This window comes from Rattus norvegicus, chromosome 7 (assembly GCF_036323735.1).
Source record: "Rattus norvegicus strain BN/NHsdMcwi chromosome 7, GRCr8, whole genome shotgun sequence".
Taxonomy (NCBI): Eukaryota; Metazoa; Chordata; class Mammalia; order Rodentia; family Muridae; genus Rattus; species Rattus norvegicus.
In genome coordinates this window covers 102,775,703-102,801,455 of record NC_086025.1, presented here as the reverse complement: position 1 = coordinate 102,801,455, position 25,753 = coordinate 102,775,703, and the positions used below count along the sequence as shown (strand labels likewise).

Below are 25,753 nucleotides of genomic sequence, written 5' to 3'. Positions count from 1 at the left end.
CTTATGTGTAGGTATGTGGATGAGTACTTAGAATGCATTCAGAAATTACACTGGTTTGTTTGGGAAATGGAGTTCCCCACCACAGCATCCCCTTTCCCATTCACGGCACCCATGTCCCACTATTCTCTATCCTTACAGTCCCTCATCATGGTCCCTTTCTATTTTGCTGGCTTCTTAGTTATTCCAGGTTACATCTCAAGTCTAAACATTTGGAGTAAGATCCATAAATAAGAAAGAACACATAGCATTTGTCTTTCTGAGTCTGGGTCACCAAACTCAGTATAGTATGTTCTAAGTTCTACCCATTCACCTGCAAATTTCATGATTGTATTTCCCTTGGCAGCTAAATAGAATTGCATTGTCTATGTTCCAAATTTTCATCATCCACTCGTCCCCACTGCAACAGTCTCTTTCTGGGCTCCTGCAATGACTTTTACAAACACAGTCTCTCCTTTCTACATTCAGGGTTCAATTTTTAGTATAGCAGCTATGTTTTCAAGACAGAGAGTACGAACTAATGCATTTCAGCACTCCTTTCTCCACTAAGTCAACACGTACTGAATAATTTAATTTGTTCATCTGCATTAAAAACATTTCTAGAAGCAATGATTCTTCTCCAGATGCCACTTACACACACACACACACACACACACACACACACACACACACACACACACACACTGGAAACAGGCAACATTCCACAACCACTGGCATGGCATATGGAGATGAGTAACTGTTTTCCTACAGAAAGTGGACATGAACTGCAGTAGTCATGACCTTCCCTGATGAAGGCCAACTGCCCTTCTACACATGTGATGTGAAAATTTTCCCCGGGGAAAGCTACAGCCAAATCTCTCAGTATAGTTTAGATACTATACTGAGAACATACTATCCTGAGAACATGATATAGGGCTTCTGTTAAAAGGTTTCCCTTAATTGGTACTTAAAAAAACTTGACTGACCCAACACATGAATGTAACTGACTCTACCTCAGCACACAGAACTCAGAGTGCTTTGCCATCATAATTTCAAGAGTGTTCTTCAGAGCCCCCAGAGAGCAAGGGCACGACCTCTCTGCACCTCAGTGGTTCAAACCTACAGACTGACTTTGCCCTCAATACTGGCCAGGCCTGCATGCACTGTTCTACCTACAATGCCTGTGCATAGAGCATGCTGTTTAAGGAACTGATTGATTAACTTCTAGCAAGTTCACCTGGAATATGCTTAAGTCTGTCCATTTTTCTTTGGCTCTCCTTAACTAATCATCTGCCAGCTATATTCATTCATACATAACCACTTGGGCCTCTCTGGAAATATTCTCTTCCCTCCTTCCTTCCATAAATAGAGAGGGCTCTTTTTGAAAGAGAATGTTGCCAGCAGCAGGTCTCAGATATGAGCGCAGTGGTATCACTGATCTTAGATCCTATGTCCTAGTGTTTACCATTGGCCGTGAAGACCTTCCTCATAGAATCAGCATAGATGGAGCCACCATGCCCCAGCACAGCCCATGCAGCTTGGCTGTAAAGAGCTGGACAGAAAGTTATTTCTGCTCTGAAAATGGAAACACAGCTGTACTTGCTCCAAATTAACACTCTATTCCAGGAAAACTCTAACCTGACAGCAACCCTGGCACACAGACAGCCGTGACACAAAGACATCTGAGATAGTGCGAGAGTATAATTCAGTCACTGGATTATAAAGACTGGCATTTTCTTCAAGGATCATTCTATCCCCAGAGCCCACAGGGAAGAAAGGTAAGAATACTCAATCCAGAATTCCCTGATGAGCTGGGGACAAGTGCAAAGCAGTCAGTCACTCCTGAGATACACCCATCAATCACCTTCAGGAAGAACTTCATGTTGAGTGAGAACAAAAGCGGCCCAGAGCCCATTGCCAGTACTGGGGTCTGTATGATGATGACGGTGTTTACTAAGAGAAAGACAGAGAGCAAGCACTGATGGCCTCTGGGACAATTAGGCAGAGGCTGTGTTGTGAGACCCTTACCTTAGTCAGAAGGCATGGGAACAGGCAAGCCCTCAGACTCAAAGGATCTTCTTCAACAGGAATCAGTAGGGAGATTATGGAGGAACAGGTGAACCGAGTCAGTGATTGCTGCCGGGAAGAACAAAGGACAGACACATCCAGCCAGGCCTCTGCCCATCACTGGGAGTCCAGAAATCATTTCCATTGGATTTTGGTCACTGTCCAAAATTTTTCACAGTAATCTGAATTTGATGTTTTAAGAATGGCAAATACATGGAAAGAATGAATGTTGTGAAAATGCAATGCCATGGGCAGCAGCCTAGGCCCTCCTTGGAGCACCATGACTGTCTACAGGGCTGCTATTCAGTTTTCTAGAACACCCTCTTGACATTTTAATGCCACTTACTCCTACATTTCTTGCTATGCAAACCAAATGATTTAAAGACATTTCCTTGGACTCTTGGTACTGCAGAACTTATTTTATACAACACTTAAAATCTCCATGCCCAGTCTGTTTCTTAACCCTTCGTGCACTGCTAGAAATAAACCAACACTGTGGGATGATGTCATACAAGTGAGGCAGGTACAAGATAGAATGAGGCCTGTCACTGGATGAGAAGGAAGGATGGGCGGGAGAAAAGTTTGAGGGAAGAGGAGGAGACTGGAGGAGGAGAGAAGCTGCCGAGAGAACATGGAGGCCGACATTAAGATTCCACTCTGTGTATTTACAGGTTGTTAAGACTGTTCTTAGGGGATGGATGTGTACAGGGCTTTGTATGTTTAGGTGGACAATTATATCGGATCAATTGGATCAGAGGTTACTGCGTTGTGTGTCTTTCTTGTGGCAACTTGACTTTGGGAGACAGTGTGGCAGCAGAGACACTGGGCTGCCACGGAGTTGGGATGTGTGTTTCTGGCAAGATATCTAGCAGATATCTTGGGGCACTGTGGTGCCGGATCTAGTGGGGGTAAAAGACAGCCCCTAATATAATTTTACAACCACACAACCCTAAAGCAATCATGTAATAATCTGAGGACCAGGAACCTGGGCACCTACCTATCTCTTGCTGTTTATGTTGGGAAAGCTACATCTATATCAGCAAAGATGCAAAACATACAAACACTCACTTGGACAAGAACTTTAAAAAAGAATTTCAAAACCAGAAGGTCCTGTCACTGGGACTGATGCTCAGAGGGTCAGCATTTGCCTACCACATAAAAGGCCTTAGGCTTGATCACTGACAGCACAAAACAACCAACATTTTCAATACGGTAAGTGTGCCTCCAGAGTTAGGAGTTCTGCTCGCCCTAAGCTGTCCACGGTATATCAAACAATGGTCTCCAGGCTGTGTCTCGCCTTGAATGGCTCAACTCTGAGCCACGTTCTAAGAGAATAACTAACTCTACATATTGCTTGTGGCAGCAGACAGCCATCTTTTGCCTAAAACAAACCACATTCTAGATGGATGGCTACAGTGTCCACACAAGGAAAGCATGGTCACCTATATACAACACATAGTCAGACGTCACTGACCTTATCATAAAATTCACACCCGAACACACTAGACCAAGGATGGGTGGAAGATCCTGTAAAGGAGAATCTGACCTGAATATCTGCCTTTTGTTGTTTATGCTGAAAAGCCATATCTTTCTCAACCTGTGGTCAATTCTCTAGATATACATAGAAGGAATGAACAGAGTTCCAAAATCTTTCTTTTGACCTTTACAATTGCATGTACTAACACCACACACACACACACACACACACACACACACACACACACACACACACACTGTAATTTCAAAACTTGAATAAAAAGACTTAAAGGCACAGAGTATGATAGGCCTGTGTTAGGAGAATAAAGCAGACAATCCAAACACACGTCCATCTCCCCTTCCCTGCTCTGTGTGCGTCCTCAGCAGTGCTTATCTGCCCCCCTTGTCCAAGCATCTGTATCAGTTCTTCAGGTGCTTTTGTAACCTTGAGCCCTGTCTCTTCTTCAACAATCCCTCGGCCGTTCTACAACATCATTATACATAACTATATGAAGTTAGCATTAGAAAGGAGCACTAGTATAAAGAGCTGAGGGTCACCAGAGTCGAGCAGAAGCATAACCACTTGGTGACCTGAAGCTAATCAAAGGGACCGGCTCAGGAGCTAACTGGCACTGAGAAGTTTCTGGTGTGTTTCCTCACAGCGGTCACCTCTACTAGCACTTGCTAGATCTGATGCCCTTTGGTCCATTAGGATTGGAATAGGTAGTTGTGAACCACCAGACATGGGTACTGGGACCAGAACTCAAGTCTCAGGAAGAACAGCAAATATTCTTATCCACTAAGACATCTCTGTAGCCCCAGTATATTTTAAATGGAACTAAATAATTTGATCCAACACACTTACATACAATATGAGGCTCTATTCTATGATAGATATTGAAACCTTTTCCAAGACATAGAAGTTAAGAAGAAAGTGTACAAGCTTAGGTGGGAATCAGTTTTTGCCTAGCCTTAATGACTTCACTAAACAAACTGGGAGGGTTCTATTTTACTATTATCTGGCTCAAATGTGCTACATTCAAACTACTACAAATTTAACAGTGTCGAACAATAGCCATTCTATTTATTTGCTCACAATTCAAAAAGTTATAAAGGAGGAAAAGGGGCAGCTGGACCATTTGCTGTTGCTAATGGTCTGAGACTGGGTGGTTTTCAAAGGATGGAGGTTCTGGATGCTGGATGTTTGAGATAAGGCAGCTGAACATGAAAAGGGCCCCTTACTGCAAACCGACGCTGTAAGAACACAGAAGGATAGCAGACAGGAAGAACCAGCATAAGGTGAATCCCAGTTATACAAAGAGCCAGACTCCCCTGGTACTAACCTAACCTGCAATCCAGCCAGAATTCACTGTTTGCTAAAGATCTCATCACCTTTTTAAAAGCCCTACCTCCCAACACTGCTAGGGGAAAAAACCCATTTTTCCACATGGATCTCATAAAAGACAAAAAACCTTGAAAGTAGGAGGCAAGAGATGCTGGCAGAGCCTGATGCAATAGCCAGGTCCATTGGGGTAAACACATTCACTTCTGGGATGCCTTATTCCCTCTGCTCACAAGCCAATGCTTGCTGGCTACTGGGAACCACGGTCCGCACTGGTTTCACTGACTGTGCTTTGGCTGTGCGTCTTGGACTTCACTTACAAGAGTGGGCTGGACAGTTAGTGTAGAAAAGCGTACTGTCAGTTCTTCAAGCCTGACCTCTGACTGAGTCGTCCTGCTCATGCTATTAGTACAGGAACCCCATGAGGACAGACAAAGCACATGTCTGCAGGTTTGGAGTCACGTGGCACAGTCTAGCATGCTTCCTTCACCTTCACACATGGAACTGACCAGGCAGCCATAACTAGCCATCCACTAGGCAGACTTAACCGCCTCAAACACATGGTGTTTTCTAAGACTTGGAAGGCTGACCCTGCCTACTTGCTTTGCTTGCTCAAATTGGGGACAGGGTAGCAGTCTCTCTGAGTTTAACGGCCCTGTCTCACTCATCTTTGTACTTTGACAATAGCTGAGAACAAAACCTTGCTTACAAGAGGCAAGCAACATTTCATGAACCCAAAATTGAGTGGAAAATACAGCCACAATTAAAACTCCGGTTCTGTCAGTAACAACTGAGACTTTAAATACCATCAAGAATAGAATACACCACAGAAACTGAAAGAGGAAGCAGGTTTATGGACTACTGGTGCTAACAAGCCGAGAGTGTCTTCTTCCTGAGGATCTTATAAAATCTTAATGTGTATTTAAAATTCTTAAAGTGAATATATATCCCAGGAAAATATAAAACAATTAAGCTACAGTATCAGACAATGTAAATATATTCTCTAAAGGCGAGGCTGAACTACATTCAAGAATAAGAAGGTTCAGGTAATTTTTAAATATTTGAACACAGTTTAAAGTACACATTGCAAATGAATTTAAGAGACTATGCAAGCAGGTCCATCAGGTACACTGCGTGGGGATGGCCACCATAAACACCTGCTTATCACCACTTCATGCACGCCCTGGCCCTTCACCTTCCATGGATGAAGGGTTATAAACATAAACATTTACCTCTATACATTAAAAGGTCATTGCTATTCCAGCATTGGTTGAAGAATCAGTGGTAACAAAGCAGGTGGGACTCAGGCAGAAACTAGACACAGAGGTAGTCTCTAGTGAGGAAACTCTTATCACACACCACTGTACCTCAACTCTCTGTCCAAACACCTCCCATCACTTTTTCATATCCTGGCCCACTGCCTCTTTTACAAGAATTCACCCTTTAGCCTATATTATTTGGTTAAATGAATGCCTTCCACTGATAAAATTATAAATTCTCTTGGGCTAAAGTATAACTCACTTTTGTTTTCTATCTTTCCTGCATAATGGCTTCTCAGTAAATACTTAATATTAGTCAACAGGTTATGTAAGTTTCTTTACTACAGAGATTATGGCAATATAATTAAGCTACCAATAACTGTTATTATTTAAGTGTCTTAATTTCCCTAGTAACTATAACTATTATTGGTGGCCGACTATATCCCTGTGCTTATGAATGGTATAGAATCAAAGTAAAGAAAATCAATGGAGCCTACAAGTAACTTCGCCTGATTATAAGAGCAGGGAGCAAAGATGTGGACAGTAACGTGCATGCGACACACACTTTAGAGAATTCTACCTTATATTTCTTCATCACTATTTAGTCAATGTTGTATTTGCCAGCAGAAGATGGAAGATGGCTAGAAATTTTTAATCCAAAAAATCGGAGATGATACCCATCTGATTAAAGATGCAGAGGATTAATTGCAGGATTTAAAATCAAAGGCGAGAAATTGATACGGATCAAGAGGCTCTTAGAAGAGCGAAGCTGAGAGACGGCAGCATTCGCAAACAAATTCTGACAAGAAAATACAGAGGGAAAGATAAAGGGGAGGTCAAGGTAGGCAGCAAATGCCTGGTACTTGAGGGGTGGGTGAGATGGCGGTTAATGAAGTGATACTGAGTCGGCAAAAACCATGCCCTTGGGCACAGACACTGATATAGACTTTGACTGGAGGACTCACTGTTCACTGAAATGAAGAAAAGCAAAGCCACAAGAAAAGATGCAAACAGCCAAGAGTACCTGTGCCGTTCAGTTAAGGCCATTAAGCCTGCCCATGGTACGTGCACATGGAGCAGCCAACAAGGTGTTTGCTGGGATATTTACAGAAACGCTCACATGCCAAGAGCTAATGAGCACAAGAGGTGCACACAAGACAAAGCCGCACTAGTTCCTAACACAAGTTTCTCTCCATCTGCAAACAAGCTTCTCATCATAAAGCACTCCGTGTGCCTTACGTTGTGTAGTCAGGGAGTAATTACTTGCTTTGGTGCGTGTTCAGGTTTAGTTCATGGTAGAAATTACAGTGGAAAGCAGAGGCTTGTGGTTCAGGTATACTTTCTACCTCTCCTTGTCCACCTCTCCTTGTCTCTGCTTCTAGGCCCCACAGTGTGAGCTGCTCTGCCTGTTGTGCGCATCAGGATGGATGGAAATCTCTGCAGCTGTGTCCCAAATCCTCTCCCTACAGCCCTAGGCGCTGGGCATTTCATCAGAGCCCTACAAATTCTAATACGGATAAAGACGGAATCAGCATCTTAATGAGAAGCGTGCGTTCCACATTCACTGCCTCAGCCATGACTGCCATGGTATAGAAATAACCCACATGCCCATCGATGAACGGAGGATTTTAAAAATGGGAAATATATACAGTGAAGCATTAAAAAAAAAGCCACATCACATTGGTGAGCATGAAGAGATTTATACCCAATAAAATAAGCCAGTTACAGAGACACAAATCTCTGGCATTATCTGTGTGGAATCTAAAAGAGATGAGTAGGGAAAAGGCAAGAAAGGAAATGCTAGCACTGGTTAACATTCCTGGTTAGCACTGGTTAACCAGGAGGAAATAGTCTATGCAATCATCTGCATAGCAAGGTGATATAATTATCAATGGATGAGCCAAAATAGTTAGAAGGGAGGGCGGAAGAAATGACAGATGCTTAAAGTGACAGTGAATTAGTTGGATGTGATCCCAACACTGCAGTCCCATGCATTTTTAAAAATTAATTAATTCATTTATTTTTATTGGATAGTTTACATATTGACATTTCAAATGTTATCCCCTCTCCTGTTTCTCCCCTCTCCCATACCCCCTCCCCTTACTTCTATGAGGATGCTCCCCCCTCCCACCCACCACTCCTACCTCAACACCCTGACATTACCCTACACTGAGAAAACAAGCCTTCACAGAACCAAGGGCTTCTCCTCCCACTGATGCTGGACAAGGCCATCCTCTGTTGCATATGAGGCTGGAGCCATGGGTCCCCCCATGTGTACTCTTTGGTTGGTGGTTTAGTCCCTGGAAGCTCTGGGGTGTCTGGTTGGTTGATATTGTTGTTCTCCCTATGGGGTTGCAGCTCCTTCAGTCCTTTCTCTAACTCCTCCATAGGAATCCTGAGCAGGGGTGGAGGACCATGGAGTGCCTGCTCAGGCCTGGGGTGCCTCATCATGTCCAAAAACTTAAATTCCTAAAAACTGCACTGTTCCCCACAAGTAAATCAACTCTCATTTAAAGGAGCAGAGATAACCAAGCATTGCCATCCTATCTATTTCTGCAGGTAAATCATCAATGTGAAACTAAAGCAAAGGGTCCTCTGGGGAGAGGGCTGTCTTTGAAAATCAACCCGGGGCTACAGAAAAGGCAACTTTTAATGTACTGACATGTCATACATCCACCAGCTGGAGAAACTAAACCAACAACTTCCACTGCGTGAGCCACTGAGAAGACGAGGTTGAGACTGCCTGTAACATGCTCCAAGGGAGAAAGAAAGACAGGAAGCTTAACTGCCACACAGAGCAGAGGCGGTTTATGGCTCTCTCATCTCAAAGATCCTTAGCCCATGCTCACCTGTGACAACAGCAACCACCTTGCCCTGCCAACACACAATACCACAGATTTTTAATAAGGTTTTTTAAACCAGAAATTGCAATGACTATGTTAGAATACCAAGAGATGTTTAAGACAGTCACGAAATTAATAAATTAAGAATTTCCTTTTTGGAGGTGACCAGTCTTTAGCAATTTGATATGCCATGTCGGTTGATATCCCTGGAAGGCCTGAACTTTTCTGAAGGGAAATGGAGGAATGGCTGGGGCATGGGGGCCAGATGCTGGGATGGGATGATGAAGGGAAAGCTGCAATGAGGATGTAATATGGGAGACAAGAATAAAGAATAAATATTTTTGAATTGCTATTTATCTTTCCGTGCTAACAACTGCTAGAAAAAATTTATTTAATATTCCAAAGTGGAGGGAAATAAAGAGTTTCCGCTCTTTTTTATGTCTTATTCTGAAGATTCCATTAATCCAGAGCTGGCCCAAATCAAAAATTAGTAATGAAAAAACATTCTAGAAGTAAACCATTCATGAGTTTACGTAGCTTTTGCAGGACATATTATTATAATCCCTCAATTTTGTTGTTTATCTTGAACTGTGCCTGATCCTCAAGCCAAACTACTTTCCCACAGGTGTATGCATCTGAATACAGAGAACAATCTAGACAAGCCGAGCACTCTGCCATCTCAGGCTCCAGCAGAATACCTTGCCAGGCACAGCCAACTGCGTAGCCAGAGAACCGCACATGAAGACATGAGTGACTCAACATTATAACTCCATCTTTTGACATAGCCCTCAGCTTTTTCTTCAACATGAGACTACATCTGCCCTCCTTCCTAACACAGAACCCCACATCCTCTAAGACAGCTCAAAAGTCCCTCTAGTCTAGAAGAGCATGCAGTTCCACTAGCTTAAGTAAATCTCAGTGACCAATTCTTTCACGTCTCCTATTAAAATCGGCAGATCTTGTTGAATTTATCTTCCTAATCAAATATAATGGCTCATGATTTCCCAAATGCATCTGACCTACACAGCATGTCCTCACGTTGGGAGGAAACACCAAATGTTCACCTTTCTTACTACTTGTAATCCTGACCAGCTGACCTCTGCCAAGAGATAACCTCCTCAAAGCAGCATTCCTTACATGTGTCAAAATGACCCTCCTGTCCTGCTAAAGCCACAGGTGTGTTCTGAGCATTAAATGGTCACCTGGATTCTCCACTCAACTGAGCTTAAGACCAATAACGGAATCCTAATCACTGTCATTTTACCAGCAACAAATGTGGCTCAGAAAAGAGGCTCAAACATCAAACATCAGACCAGTGAGCAGGAGAGAATGATGAGTTAGCCGAAGCCTCCTCATTAACGAGAACTCTGCACAGGGGTTTCTCTTGCTGCAGCAGCTCAAGGCCCACGGCCAGCACCAACTCCACAAGGAACTGTGCTGCCCCCAGAGCGACTCCCATGGGTCAGTCCTCTACATTCCTCCAGTTGACAGGAAGTTGCCACTAGCAGGAGGGCTTCTACAGCACATATGGACACTCATGCAAAGCCTGAAGTTGGTGGCTAGGTGATTCTGATGGAGTTAAACAGCCTGCCCCCGGCACTGTGAACAAATGCGGTGTGCTCGGATCTGTTAGTCACAGAAGTTACATGTCTTCCCAGCTCACACCTAATACTTGAATATTTGAGACTCTGAGATACCATATTCATGTATTACTACTTCACATAAGAACTTATATACAACAAAGTATCGATTTCCGATTAGTTATCATATTCCAGGATATCTAATCTTGGAATATTAAGTGAGTTGCTACGTCTGCTCCTCTTTCCATCTACTGCGCAGTGGGCACAAAGAATCCATGCAAAAGGATTGCTTGCACCATTTCTGCTCAGTAATTTGTCCATGCAGTGGTCAAAACTCGCTTTCTATTTATATAAAAACGTATCTATCTATGTTTTTGAGTAAAGATGATCACAATCTGACACCTATAGGTATCAACCATAAACTGTCCAAGTCTGAACAAAATACCAAAGTCAACTATTGTGAGCCCTGAACAGTGACAGAAAACAGGCAGATTCTGAAATACAGTCAAGACCTGAAACAAACAGCAGGGCACAAATGTTCTAAGTTCAGAGCTTTTACACCCGAGAAGCAAGGTCTGAGGCAACCATGGTACTGAAATGCAAAGGAAGGAGCCCAGGAAGGGTTAGAACAGACGATGTGCCAAGACCTTAGACTGCCCCTAAACACTAGTCTCTGGCATTTGATGTGAAGCAAAGTGAACAAAAGAACCCAACTCATTTCCAGTTTACAGACTGAATACAATCTAGTCAGTTAGCTACCAAGCAGGCACCAGTGTCCTTCAGAGAACCGTAACAAACAGAGAGCTGCCATTTACAGTATCCAGGATACAATCCAAAATTACTCAACATGACAGACAATACAATTCTTCACCACAATACGAGAGTCCAGCCTAATACGATGAGATGAAAATGACTTCAGAAGTAAAAGACCAAGAATTCCAGCACTGGCTTTAAGTGCACACAATGGCATAAAGTAACACTTGTAGGGTTGGAAACCTGGCCTACCCTCAGAAACCAAGTCAGGCTGAGTACAGCAGCCTCCATCAGCAAACCCGACATGGGAAGCAGAGACAAATTCCCCAGAAGCCTATGCACTGGAGTAAGCAGCCTTGACCACTCAAAAGGGAGCCAGCCTGTCTCGAACAAGGTGACCGGCCAGGACCCACACCTATGGTTGTCCTCTGAACTCCATGTACACGCATTAAGAGTTTCCATCTCTCTCTCTCTCTCTCTCTCTCTCTCTCTCTCTCTCTCTCACACACACACACACACACACACACACACACACACACACACACACAAACATTTAAATAGACCTATAGCCTGTACGGAAATAGAATCATTCATTAAAAGTTTCCCAAACAAACATAAAAGCCCAGTTACAATTTTAGGGCAGAATTCTACAAGACTTTCAAAGAAAGCTATTAACCTAATGTTAATATGCCTCAAATTATTCCATAAAACAGAAACAGAAGGAGAATTGCCAAATTTATTTTGAGGCCACAGTCACCCTGATTGGCAAACCACACAAATATTCAGCAGAGAAAGAATTACAGACCAATTTCCATCATGAACATTGATGCAAAAATACTCAATAAAATACGAGCAAACAAAATCCAAGAACACATAAAAAGCATCATCCACCATGATCAAGTGGGCATCACCCCAGAAACTCAGGGGTGGTCCAACATATGAAAATCCAGCAATGTAATCCACCATATAAATGAACTGAAAGAAGAAAAAAAAACACATGATCATCTCATTAGATGCTGAAAAAGCCTTTGACCAAATCCAACACCCCTTCACAGTAAAAGTCTTGATAAAATGAGCACACCTAAACATAATAATAAAGGCAATTTACAGCAAGCTGAGAGCCAACAGCAAATGAAATAGAGAGAAAATCAAAACAATCCCATTAAAATCAGTAACAAGAAAAGGCTGTCCACTCTCTTCATCTATTCAATATAGTACTTGGAGTTCTAGCTAGAGCAGTAAGAAAACTGAAGGGGATACAAATTGGAAAGGAAAGTCAAAGGATCACTATTGCAGATGATATGATAGTGTACATAAGTAACATCAAAGTTCTACCACAGACCTCCGATAGCTGATGAACATCTTCAGCAAAGTGCCTGGATAAAAGATATCCTCAAAAAGTCAGTAGTCCTCCTATATACAAATGACAGACTGAGAAAGAAATCAGAAACACCCTTCATAACAGTCACAAATAATGTAAACCATCTTGAGATAACTCTAACCAAGCAAGTGAAAGACTTGCATAAGTCTTTGAAGAAGGAAACTGAAGAAGATGTCAGAAGACGGAACAATCACACGTGCTCCTGGATTGGTAGGGTTAGCATAGGGAAAATGCCCATTTTACTGAAAGTAATCTGCAAATTCAACACAATCCCCGTCAAAAATGAACTGATGTCTGATAACAGCCTTTAATCAGATGAAAGGCTGGTGCTTTAAGAACTGCCAGCAACCTTCAGGAGGAAAACTGAACTACAGTCAGGGGCAAAGTCAAGGCTCAGCACTGTCTGCAGCTGGCGTCTCAGACCACATGCTGCTCAAGCGTCCTTATTCTTTAACTTCAGGACTAGTTTAGACTTGTGGAATCTCGGCAATTAGGCTGCAAGTTTTGACCATTCACAAATCTATGAAAAAAAATCATATAGACTTCCTTGCATTTTAAAAAGCTAATATTATTTAAGACTGTCTTAATCTGCCTATTAAGCAACCTTCCTGCATTACAAAAATGGAGCAGGTCACCTGTGACAAAAGTAGGTAGCAGGGCGTTCAACAGGAACATCTGAGTTCTACCCTGACTATACCCAACCATCAGAGGCAGGTAGGTGTGCTCAACAAAAGACTGACTGGGAGAAGCAAGAGCAGGAAAATGAAAAGTTCATGCTCATCCGTTCTTATAAACTTAACCAAGAGACATAAAACAACAATGAGAGATAAAATAGAATCGCACATGTTTCTTCTTTTTGAGAAGAAAAGGGTTCCTGCTTCACTGCCCCTGTTGAGTATTTTACCAAAAATACAAATAAGGAAGAAGTAAAGCTACTTATACAGTGTGACTATGTAACTAGAGTTCATAACGGAGCTATCAAACAACTAATAAAATTAGTAATATAGCAAAAGAAAGAAGAAATAGACAATAAAGATTAAAATGGTCTATGGCTACAAACTCAGACAATAAAGAGCTGAAAGATCCCCCTTCTGTAGTGAGCGACTGTGAACCTTCAGACAGGCACAGATGAGTGTATCAGGAGGTAAGTAGGGCGGCTAAGAAGAATCTGAGCCTCTCTACAGAAACGGACAACCGTTCCACGCGCAGACATGGGACAGGCAGAGCTGGGACGAGCCATCAACAGACACAACCCAAGTGCAGCAGAGCAGAGTAGGTCACTGTGTAGCGATCCATGAACGGATTCATAAATGTACATGGAACTGAAAAGATCCAGAATATGTCAGTAATCCCGGAAAAGAAGGTCAAAACTAGAGCAATTTTAAAATCATGGCTCTCCATGAAAAGCTTCAGTTAACAAGACTGTGGTCCTGGCATTAGGATCCATAAACACTTCAATGTGTTTGAACAGAGCACTCCAATAAACCGCACTTCCACGCCATTTGACTTCCATCAAAAATGCTAAATGAATCCTGGGACAGAAAGCATCAAGTCCTGATGAGAAAAGTAAATACTCTCATGAGGGAAACACGGATGTGACTTTTGCCTCATTCCATGTTCTGCTGCTCTAACGTACTTCAACATAGGTAACCGATAATGAATGGAAGTTTATTGGCTAACAGTTCTGTAGGTTGAGACATCCAAGAGCAGAGAACTGGAATTTGCAATTTTGGGGTTTTTTTGTTTTGTTTTATCTTGTTTTAGTTAATCCACATTCCAAACCTACCCAACCACCGTCTGCCTTCTCCCCTCCTCTTTGAAAACTCTTCAAAACTAATTTGGGCTGCCAAATTTTCTTGGTACTGTGGCTTTCTACTGGAGAATGGTCAACTTACCATTCTGAGGAACTTCATGCTACTATTCAACATGGATGCAGACGTCCCGCACAGAGAGCATGCACACTAGCTTAGGTCTCTCTTCCTCCTCGGTCTCCTTTTATGTCAGTATGTGTGTGAGACAGATATCCACGGCTGTCTGAGCAGTGATCAATGTCTGTTGTCTTCCTCAGTTGTTTTCCACTCAGTTTTTGAGACAGGATCTCTTAGGGGATCCATAGCTCATTGTTTTGACTAGACTGACTAGCTTCCAGTATCTACTCAACCACTGATAAAGAGACAAAGTGTGCTGCTATGGCAGCCTTTACATGGGGCTGGAGATCTGAACCTAAGACCTCACACCTGAGTAACAAACACTGCACCCACTGTGTCATCTTCCTTTTATAAGCAACACCTGCATCAATGTAGCAATTAATGAACTGTCTAATTTAGCACCTTCCAAAGGTCCCACCTCTAAACGTGATTGGCAGTAAAGTTGAGGGGTAAGTTTCTAACAAAGGGATTGCTGGAAGACACATTTAACCTCTACCTTACACACAATTCACAAAACCCATTTGAGATACACCACCACCCTTAATGTAAAAGCAAAAATGATAAAAAAAGAAATTCTCACGAGGAAAGGAGAATGTATTTACATTTTAGTAGTGATTTTAATATTTTTCTGTGATTGATAAAGATTTCTTAAGTTTACTGAAGAAAATAACTGTAAAGCAAAATACTGGAGAAATTAAAGACTCCTCAAAGTAAGATTCCACCAAAATACAGTACGCCAAAGACTGAGCTAAATATTTCCAAATACATGCTGAAAAAAGGACTTGTACCTAAACCATGTAAATAGTTCCTACCAGTCAGCCACCAAAACACATGTAGCCAAGAGATAAATGGGTCAAAAAGGTTGTGACCTTTACAATAGCAGACACAAATATACAACATTATTACTCATCAGGGAAATGTAAGCTAACAACACAAGAAAAGAGCAATACCAACAACATATAGTAATAAACCCCTGACAGTGGGACATACTAAAGAAGAGATGTGGCACAGGAAGGCCCCATCAAATACTTTAGCTATGATCCCATCATTTTGTGGGAAAAGGGACAGGAGGAGGAGGAAGAGGAGGGAGAGGGAGAGGGAGAGGGAGAGGGAGAGGGAGAGGGAGAGGGAGAGGGAAGGGGAGGGGAGAGGGAGGGGGAGGTGGAGGGGGAGGTGGAGGGGGAGGGAGAGGAGGAACGAAGAGGAGGAGGAGGAGGAGGAGGAATTCTTTGAAAAATTGAACATAGCTTAATTTCAATACATGGCTTTTGGCCACACAAATGGAAATGTCTGTCGTAAAATGCCTTGTAATAAAATGGCATTGCATGAAGTCATGTACAACAACATCCTACTGAAAACCATCTAACTTGCTCTGAGACACTGGGTAATGAATGAAGACTACAATACAAAGAAGGGGACAACACAGCATGTCTGTCTAAACCACAGACAGACACCTGAAACAAAGTCTATGACAATGGGGGTTTCTCAAGCATTCACATGCATACGTCCAATGTTGTTCTATGCATTTCATATCAACAATTCACTTCTAAACCACTCAATTTTATATTTTAAACAAGGAAAACAAAGAGAAAGGCAGGCTATGCACAGGGCTAGTAGGATATAAATATATTTCTTATGACTTCACAATTTATCCTGGAGTCAAACAAAGGATTCAAATCACTCCATTTACCAAAGAGTTTTAATTAGCTTCACGTGTGTGAAGGCCAGAGCCCTTAGTCCAGCGTCTGCTGCTGGGCCCAGGGCAACAGCGGTCCCCAGCTCCCGCCCGCCTTACCTTGGGAAACTGCTTTACAGGAATCAACACTTTCTGTCCCAGCTTCATGTTCTTGTTTATCACCACATCAATGTACTTCTCTTCATCCTTGGCTTCTCCCTTCTGAAACTTTTCTATTTCTGTGGAGGCAAGAAGATAGCCATGAAGCATGTGACTCGGAACTGCAGGTGTAGAGTCTGGTGAGCTCCACTGGGAAGGAACTCAAGTGCAGAAATGATGACTGCTAAGTTAGCAGGATTGTTTCAAGTAATGGCAGACATGTTTTACCAAGGAAATCTTCATAAATGAAAAATGCACAAAGTATGGCTCTCAAGGCAGCCCTCAGCTAATGAAGGTAAAATGGACAACCACAAATTAATAATAATAATAATAATAATAATAATAATAATAATAATAATAGTATCCCCAGTCCTGTTCCCGGTTCAGTGTTACATGGCACCAGTACCTACTGAATTACTGCTCTTGCCTGGCATTCTAGAGTTTGTACTATCAGGAACTGGCTCCAAGACACATATCTGAAGAACAAGAGGAGAAGAGAGAAGGTAGAAGGAGGAAAGAGAAGGGGGAAATAATGTAATTATGTTTTATTTCAATTTTTTTGTAATTTTTAAAAATTGGTTCTAAGTTGGTTTGACAAATATAGATGGCCTGCGGTCAGCAGGTTCCCCAACTCCAGTCCACCTTCTCACACAGCACCGTCCACTCCAAGTTAACAGACTGTCTGCAGCAATGTATCCTACATCTGGTGATCTCTTTTCAACGTTCAACCCTCTGAAACTCACTGGTTATCCTTCCTCGGGGAAGCAGCAGAACAAGAAAAGTAATCTCTCCTGGCCTGGCCCTCACAGAGCATATAGAGACAACTCTATCACTGTAAGTAGGCAAAACAGAGGTAGCATCTCTCACCAGAGCCCCTGTCTCTCTGCTGTGAAGCCTACTTCTACAAACACCTACTGCCTGCCACCGGCCAGCTGCAAGTTTCAGAAACTGGAATAGCATATGTTTTTACTCAGTTTGTGTACTGTCTACAGTACTCGGTTGTGTACAAGAGGTACAGCCAAGTGCTCCCACAAGTAGGTACTGTGGACTTTCTCCCCAATAAGTACAAGCGCATGGGTATGCACATCTTACTCGGACTCCATCTCAACAGGGTCACTGGGCGCCTGGCTGACAGTAGAGGTCTGACTCTATCAATAATACTGCAATGGGAACTAGAGAGCTAGGGGAGAAAGAGAGAAAGGAAAGACTCTGAACGTGAGAAACATTCAGGCATTTTTCCACAATTAAATCCAAAGGTGGAAAATTTCAGGATCAATGGCATAATAAGAGTGTGATAAATTAATTATTTTTAGTCTTCGATAAAAAGCACTAACTCCTTTGGGGTGCTCTAGAGTTAGGGTATATGGAAACCTATTGTATAACCCAATTAAAATGTAATTGGAGCAACAAGTAGAAGAAGTAACCTATGAAAGAGGAGGGTGACGTAGTGGGGAGCGTTCAAAGATGTGAGTATGAAAGGGGTGGGGAGAGGGAGATGAGACTAAGGGTACGAAAAAGCCTTATGGAAACTTACTGGAAAAAGGCAGGGCAATTTCAAAATGTGCTTTTATGTTTGTTTGCTTGTTTATTAAGTAGTAATTCAATCCAGAAAACATGGCTAATAAATAAAAACAACAGTGCCAGGCACAAGACGCCTCCCCAGAGATGTATAAAATAGCACAGGCTACATCACTGCTCTTGGTACCAACAGTAACCACAAAGTAAGACCCAGGTGCTGAAGACACCACCATGTTGGTCAAAGGACATGAAGAAATCAATGAATCCTATGAAGAAACCCTCTCGCTACTGCCTAGCTCTCCTTAGGTTGCTGGGATATAAAATATGAATGGTCTTACCCAGCAATGGACCTTGCAGGAGGCAGTGCCAATGGGCCAGGAAGATATGTCACTTGTGCAGAAGGGGTGTGACTGTCACAGAGTAGTCATCTGCTTTCTGACTTGTGCTGCCCTACAGGAGGGGACTTTATGCCTGGTATGGATTATAATCCTTGTCTAAAAGGGGAGAGGAGGTACTTGGGAGGAAAGTCACATCCTAGGGTAGAACCTGCTGTGATTTTTCTAAATGGCCATCTGTCAAACTGCCCTCTAAATCCCAGGCTGCTCTCAGCCTCAATCAGAAAGCCTTACTTTTTTTTGGATTGGGAGGCAGAGTATTGAGATAGGAGACTGTGAGCATTCAGCCAAAAATAGACCATGTTTATTAAACGCCACCCCGACTCTCCATGACTCTTGGGAGAGGAGGCAGAAAGCCCGGAAGAAGCTGGATGGGAAGAAGTGCTGTAAAATGCAGTTTTCTAGACATGACACAACCATTGCACTTATGAGCTCACAGCAGCTGTAGTTACCTGTACAAAACAAGTCAGAATTCAACAAAAACGGGGGAGGAGCTCATAAAACCTCCTTCCTAATGGATAAGCCAAGGGCAGGTGATAGAAGTTGGGGAGGGAGAATCATCCTTGGGGATGTGGCCTCTGGTAGACTGACCACTCCAGTGGATGTCCCACACCCATGAACGTACAGGCAACATTAATTTGACTTAGTGGATTTTTTTAAAAAGAGAGAGAAAGGTTATAAAGTTGGGAGGGACATGTTGGGAACCTGGAGGAATTGGAGGAGGATGTGATCATAATTGTATATATAGTTAAAGATCTCAAAGAAAAAATTAAAAAATAAAACAGCAATAAAATAAGTCACAAGTCAGTTGCTTACTAAGTCTAATACAAGACTTCAGCTTTAGGTAATAAAAGAAAATAAATCCCATCCATTATTAGCTATGTAATAACTAGAAATAATCATTGACACAGAAGTCAATGAGTGAAGTAAGCTAAAATTTCCTTTAAAACAATTAATTCTTCCCCATTTTCTTCCTATATGTGTGAGTGGTATAACATGCATGCATGCATGCATGTATGCTTCTGCATGAGTATGAGCACAGGTGTGGGCGGGTGTACATATTCATGTACACACAGAGGTTTAGTATAGGAAATCATCCTGCATAGTCTGCCTCCTCCCTGACTTATTTATTGAAGCAAGGTGTCTCAATCAAACCCAGAACTCACTGATGGTGCTAGTCTTGTTTAGCCAGGCTGCTCTGGGAATGCCATCTCTGCCTCTATGGCTGGAACTAAACATGGGCTGCCATACCTACCTAGCACTTACACGAGTTTCTGGAGATCTGAACTCTGGCCTTCACATTTTCAAGGCAATCGGTTTTCTGAACTATCTCATCTCTGCAGGCCAACATCTACAGGTTTTATTACATGTATGTATGTTGGGTAATTATGAGTAGTCTGATGTTTTCAGGAGATCCTGTAAAATATGATGTGTGTGTGTGTGTGTGTGTGTGTGTGTGTGTGTGTGTGTGGTGCAACTACAACAGAAAAACCTCTAAACTCAGCTATATTATCACTTAATATTATGCACTTGCTGTGATCATGATCACCTGATTTCCCTGCTGTAAATAAAAAAAAATGTAACCTGCTGACATGGAGAGGAAGCTTTTAGTATTTTTTAATCATATGACTATTATTATCAATTAAAGTTTTAGAAAATTGTTCTAAGTTAGAAAAAAATTATAAATAAATTTTGGCCACACATTTGTCTTGCACATTGGCTCAGAGTGTAAAAGTTGTGCTCTCTTAAAACACAGCTCTCTTGGTCCTTTCCTGACGTTTTCCACTGAAACTGTGATGGGCCATTCCCCTGCAGTGCAACTCACTTAAATACAGATTGAAAACTACATGCAAAATCCTTTGAGAATCAGTACTATCCACTGAACTATAGTCACCCAAACCGAGAACACTAACTAGCTTTTATCTAAAGTCTATTTAATTCTGAGATACCAATGAACCAGGACAGTTTAGAGAGCGAGGCAGAGACAAATTTAATATGATGCACAAAATGCTGCACAATGGGGTCAGTTAACAGCTTTGGAATATGTAAGCTTGCTTAAAAAGCTGGAAAATCCAGGCCCAAAATACTTAGAAGATTCAGGAGAGGAAGGGTAGTCGAATGTGGATCTCTAAGCCAGGGGAGTAGGCTGTGAAAATACCACTCAGGGCGGCTCATGCACACTGTGAGAGTCCTAAGTCTCATAGCGTCTCTTACAATGTCCCCAAAGCTTACATCAGAGGCAATAAATAGATGCTAGGTCTTGATGGCTGGCCCCAGGTTCTCACAGAAGGATGGACAGATAAAAGTGAGGAGATGGGTCCCTTTGTTCCATGCAGAAGAGGAAGGAGGGTAAAAGTGTGACAAGGACGGCCAGGTTCTTCACATCCAGATGAAATGGTGACAGTTCAGTAACAGACAGGGAGGTGCACTAAGATGAGGCAGGGAAGCATCCCAAAGAAGACCAGATTGGGCAGGGCATAGAAAGTGGAAAGCAGACAGGTTGAGCGATGCAGAGGATAAAGACATGGAAAGGTGGTAGCTAACGCTTAGAATGAGTAGCAAACGGGAGCTGACTCTGGTTCATTTAAGAGTGGACAGAGGACTGAGCAGAGAGCTGCCAATGAGCTATGCACAATGTTCAGAGAGGTGTGGAACCCAATGGTGGATGTCCTGTTGAAATCACTGCCCACAGATACCTCCGCCTCCCTTCTGTCCTGCTCTGAGCTGCACCACCAGGACCACTCGCCCAGTCAGCTTGTTTCCTCTACTGGAACACACTGGAGTACTGTGTGTCTAGTTGTTTCCTATAATTGAACTCCATTCACTGTGTCTAGCTGAAATTCCACGTCCTAGGAAAGCATCCTTTACGTTCCTACGTCCCTACACGTTATTCCTCAATGATTCCTCCCGTTGCTTTGTACTTGAAGTCTGTCTTAGCCCACAGACTGTTTGCCAGTACTTCCTCATGCCCACTCTTCTGGAGGGCCTTGCAGGTGACTTACAGAGACTCAATACCCAAGCATCACCAGGCAGGCAGGTGCACTAAGAAGCAGCTGAGGCAGGGAAGCATCCCAAAGTGTGCACCTCAGCAACTTGTTCTCAGTCCTCCCCACATCTCGGACTGGGTGTGTTACAATCTGCCACGATCATTTCAGAACTCAGAAATGCAGGTCTTCCCTAACATGCAGCTACAAGGGTCTGTCACATGTTTTGCTTTGTTTTGTTTTGAAGGAGAACCAGCCCAATGAATCTTGTGTGTGTGTGTGTGTGTGTGTGTGTGTGTGTGTGTGTGTGTGTGTGTATCCACAAGCCTAGGTTAGAGATTGTTGTTTCAAGATAGGATGGGAAGGCAAGTATTAAGGAGGCCATGAGTTCTGGCACGAGTACATTCAGAACTTACATTTTTGTATAAAACCCATTAGCTTGAAGCTCCCACACTGCAACTTGGCCTTGCTGGAGCTTCTTTCTTATTTAGTAACTGACCTTTTAAAATGGGACTCAAGAAAGAAACAGATAAATCAGAGTCATCAGAATGGTTTAATAAAGGACTAACCAATGAGGGCACAAGGGCAGGGAAGGATCAGGAGTAAAACTTGGAACTGTGGGAGACAGGCTAGGGGAGACAGGAAGAGGTTATATGAGAGAAGCATCAGAGAGGAGCTTCTGCAGGGAGAGGCAGCTGAATTCAGGCACACACAGGGAGAAGAACAGAGAGGTCAAATACTCAGATGATCCTTCTCCCTGCTGCCCATCTTACATCGGGAGCAGAAAGCGAATGGTTATGAGTGTGACAAGACCCCGGAGGACACACCCGCCTCTGAGGGACAGGCAAAGAAGGCAGAATGCAACAGACATGTAAGAAAGGACTCTGGCAATCTGGAAAAGGTCTGAGGGCCCCTTCTAACACAGCTCTCTTTGGGCTCAGTACACACAGTGCCACAAAGTAAAGGCAAGGAGCAATCATGAAGTGGCGGGAAATCGATCTGAGCAATGGCAATTGATTATTATGACTTAGGGATCAATGATTCATCATGCATCTGACTGTGGGTTCTCTTTCCATCTAGAACTTTTCATCTCCTACATCATTGTACAGAGCAGGACACCCATGCTTAGAGAGCCTGCCGAAAGCAGACTAATGAAGGGGGGAATCAGGATTCCAATGCAGATGACCTAACAATGGAAGCCAAGCCTTTTCTTTTTCTCTTTAAAGAACACACGTGGATTTTATCCTATTTAAGTATTCCACTTGTGAGTGTCCGGCTCAATCGTGTGAAGCACACTCACACTGTTACACAACACATAAACTTTTCTTCCTCTGGCAAAGACGAAACGCTACACCTGTCTGACAACAATTCCACACAGGCCCTTTTCTCTACTGTCTCACACATGCAATCACACAAGAGCATCCTGTTGGGATTTGTGTGTGTAACTCACTACAGTGCTCTCAATGTTCAGCCTTGCTGTCATGTGACATATGTACTTCTTTACTTCACCAGCCTGTTTCTGCCATATCTCAAGAGCCACAGGCCCCTGGACCTTAGCAGAACTCATGTTGTTTTAGAAGCATCATTCAGGCCTTGAACCCCAGCATGTCCACTATAACACCTGCCAAAACAGGAAGGCTAAATCAATGGTTCCAGGAAAGTTCCTCAATGTAAAAGACCCTAAATATACTAACCCTGCCTTTGGCTTCTGTAGTTCTGCCTCTAGAAAACTATAATGAAACAACCAGTCTGTTCTTTTTGTGGCTGGAAGACAGAGCAGTGAGGCTTGAGGCTAAAATATTTGGGCAAGTTCCCCACACAGCCAAGAGTCAGCAATACGCATGTCCTATTCATTCAGCTTTACCAGTATCTGTGGGTTCCCTAGTGCACTTACCTCACAACATCAGCTACTGTCAATAACTAACATTTCTGTCCCCTTTGAAATGAGATGTAACAGTGTTCTCAGAGCTGTAACCCCCAAGTGTCCCCAGGCCCTGTGAATATAGACACATCTGCTCCTCCCTCAGCCTTTCCTCTGATGCAATGAGGCTTCCATGTGAGAAGTGCTGTTTCCCTGTCAGGAGAAGCTTGGAATGATAAAACTTCAATGACAGTGACTGCCTGTGAGGTTTAAAAGTGAATCTAAAGGAATTCTGTGTGGCATCAAGAATTGATCAAGACTCAAACCCAAATGAAAAGGCAAAGAAAGATTCCTCTACTGGCAAAGTTCCTTACAGTATATGAAGACAAATCAACAGAATAAGCCACGGCACTAAAAGAGGCAGGTGTCACTATCTCTGTGTCACTGATTAACCATCAGGAAAGGGAAGAAAAAAAGAGATCACAGAACCTATCCTACAGGGTCAACATGAGGACTGAATGACAAAACACTTCAAAAGTTATGACAAAACACGACACAGGCAACTTTAACCTAAGTAGTTCATATTTGCCAAATAAAGTGGCCCCTGAGACAGGAAGCTCTTGAAGAATAGCATTTCTTTTCAAGTTTAACTTTATAGTTCTTGAACAACACAAAAAACACAGTTCTGTATCCAACTCTAATGTTAAAACATTCCCCGATCCCAGGTCTGTAGACAATGTATCACTGTCCTCCATGTTCACAGTCTTCAGCTCCCCCTATGGAAAACAGACAACTCTGTTCCTTTCCCTTTCCAGTGCTCCAGCCTCTAGCACAATGTGATGGCTGGGCCAGGGAGTGGTACTACTAGAAGTGTGGCCCAGTTAGAATAGGTGTGTCCTTGTTAGAGGAAGTGTGTCACTGTGGGCATGGGCTTTAAGACCTTCTCCCCAGCTACCTGTTTGCCTTTGGCCTAAGATGTAGAACTCTCAGCTCCTCCAGCACCATGCCTGCCTGGATGCTGCCAGGCTCCTGCCTTGATGATAATGGATTGAACCTCTGAACCTGTAAGCCAGCCCCAATTAAATGCTATCCTTATAAGAGTTGCCTTGGTCATGGTGTCTCTTCACAGCAGTAAAACCCAAGCTAAGACACTCAGGAAAGGCTCCATGCATGGTTTCTACATGGCTGAATAGATGTTTTAAATAGATTGGAATGAGCTGTGCAAGTGTGTAAGGAGGTGGTAGCCCCTGATGAAATGTTCTTCTAAATGTCACGACTTTGTCGTTTTTAAAAGGTATTGTGTTAAGAATTCTGAGGCCTATGAGAGAACAATACAGATCAGCCAGCATCACAAAGAACTACAGTGAAATTAACTGGGCCTCTGCTAATGCAGATCAGCCTACACAAAGAAGAACAGTGTGAAATGCAGCCTTTCAAATCACCCCAACCAATGCTTTTAACCAAAACGTTAATCAAAAAATCTATACTAAAATGAGGAATTCATGTAAGGAGAATGAAGTGCGTGTCTGACATTCAGAGAGCCAGTTTAAAGTAACAACCCAGGTGGGATTTAAGAGTGATCTTAAAAGATGAGCGGCCATCATCCCCACCCATCAGAAATCGTATTTGAAGATTACTACAGGGCTACTGCACCTGCAGCTCTGAAAAGAAAACTTTAACTTCCAGCTCCATAAATGTTTTCATTACACATAATTTTAATTAAGTAATACAGGCCTACAGGAACCCCTCTTGCATCCAAACCAGGCTTGAATATGCTAAAATCTGCCTAACCTCCATTGACTCATTTAGCTCATAATCTTGCAAATAGTGTTCATGATAAGAAAAAGATGATGGCAGAGTAGACACCTGTCACTGCCTGGTCAAGATGCACAAGCTCATCATAAACACACGCAAACATACTGTTAATAGAGAAAAAAGCGACACTCTAAGTAGTAAGTACTCTTGGAAACACAATATTCATAAATCGGAACAAAGATTTTTAGAGAAGATACAGAAGGTTAAAGTCTACACATAAGGATATGACAGACACATTTGTCTAACGGAAAAAGAGAATGAATTATTAACTGCACGTCTTATGGGTAATTAAGAAGGCCAAGTACAGCTACTGGGCACTAAATGTATTTATAGAATACTTCCCGGGCAAGCGATACCTGAGATAATGCCACAAGATAGGAAGAATCATTAATGCCCAGGAGAAAGTGCCTAAGATACCCTGAGCATCCCAGGCCTGAGACCTCACTGCGGGGCTGTGTGACTCCCAGTCTCTCTCCTTCCTCTGTCATGATTACTGTTCAGGAGTGATTTTTACCGTGAGTACAAAAGAAAGGTACTTTGGATTATTACACTTGGGGACACTCACCATGGCATTATGCAGTTGTGGCAAAGGAGTAGAGACTGAGACTGAAACATCAAGACTAGTCAGAACAGTCTTGGCTTCATCTGAGGAACAGGACAAAAATGAGAGAGGGCTTTTGGCTGTCCTAACTAGTATTTTTGAGGTCCTTTCCTACGTTCAGTAAAGAATCCCCATTCTGT

The 25,753-nt window shown here is 42.7% G+C and overlaps 1 protein-coding gene across 6 annotated transcripts in view; it reads right to left on the bottom strand.

Moving 5' to 3' along the window:
- The window catches only part of Khdrbs3 (KH RNA binding domain containing, signal transduction associated 3), a 157,918-nt gene that overhangs the window by 83,090 nt on the left and 49,075 nt on the right, over positions 1-25,753 (bottom strand). For all 6 annotated transcript variants that reach the window (XR_005486718.2, XR_010053039.1, NM_022249.2 and 3 more), the window contains exon 2: positions 16,401-16,519. Coding sequence is in view for 4 of the 6 variants with exons in the window: in NM_022249.2 (NP_071585.2) it covers positions 16,401-16,519 (119 nt within the window). In the remaining 2 variants the exon portion in view is untranslated. The remainder of the gene's footprint in view (positions 1-16,400; positions 16,520-25,753) is intronic.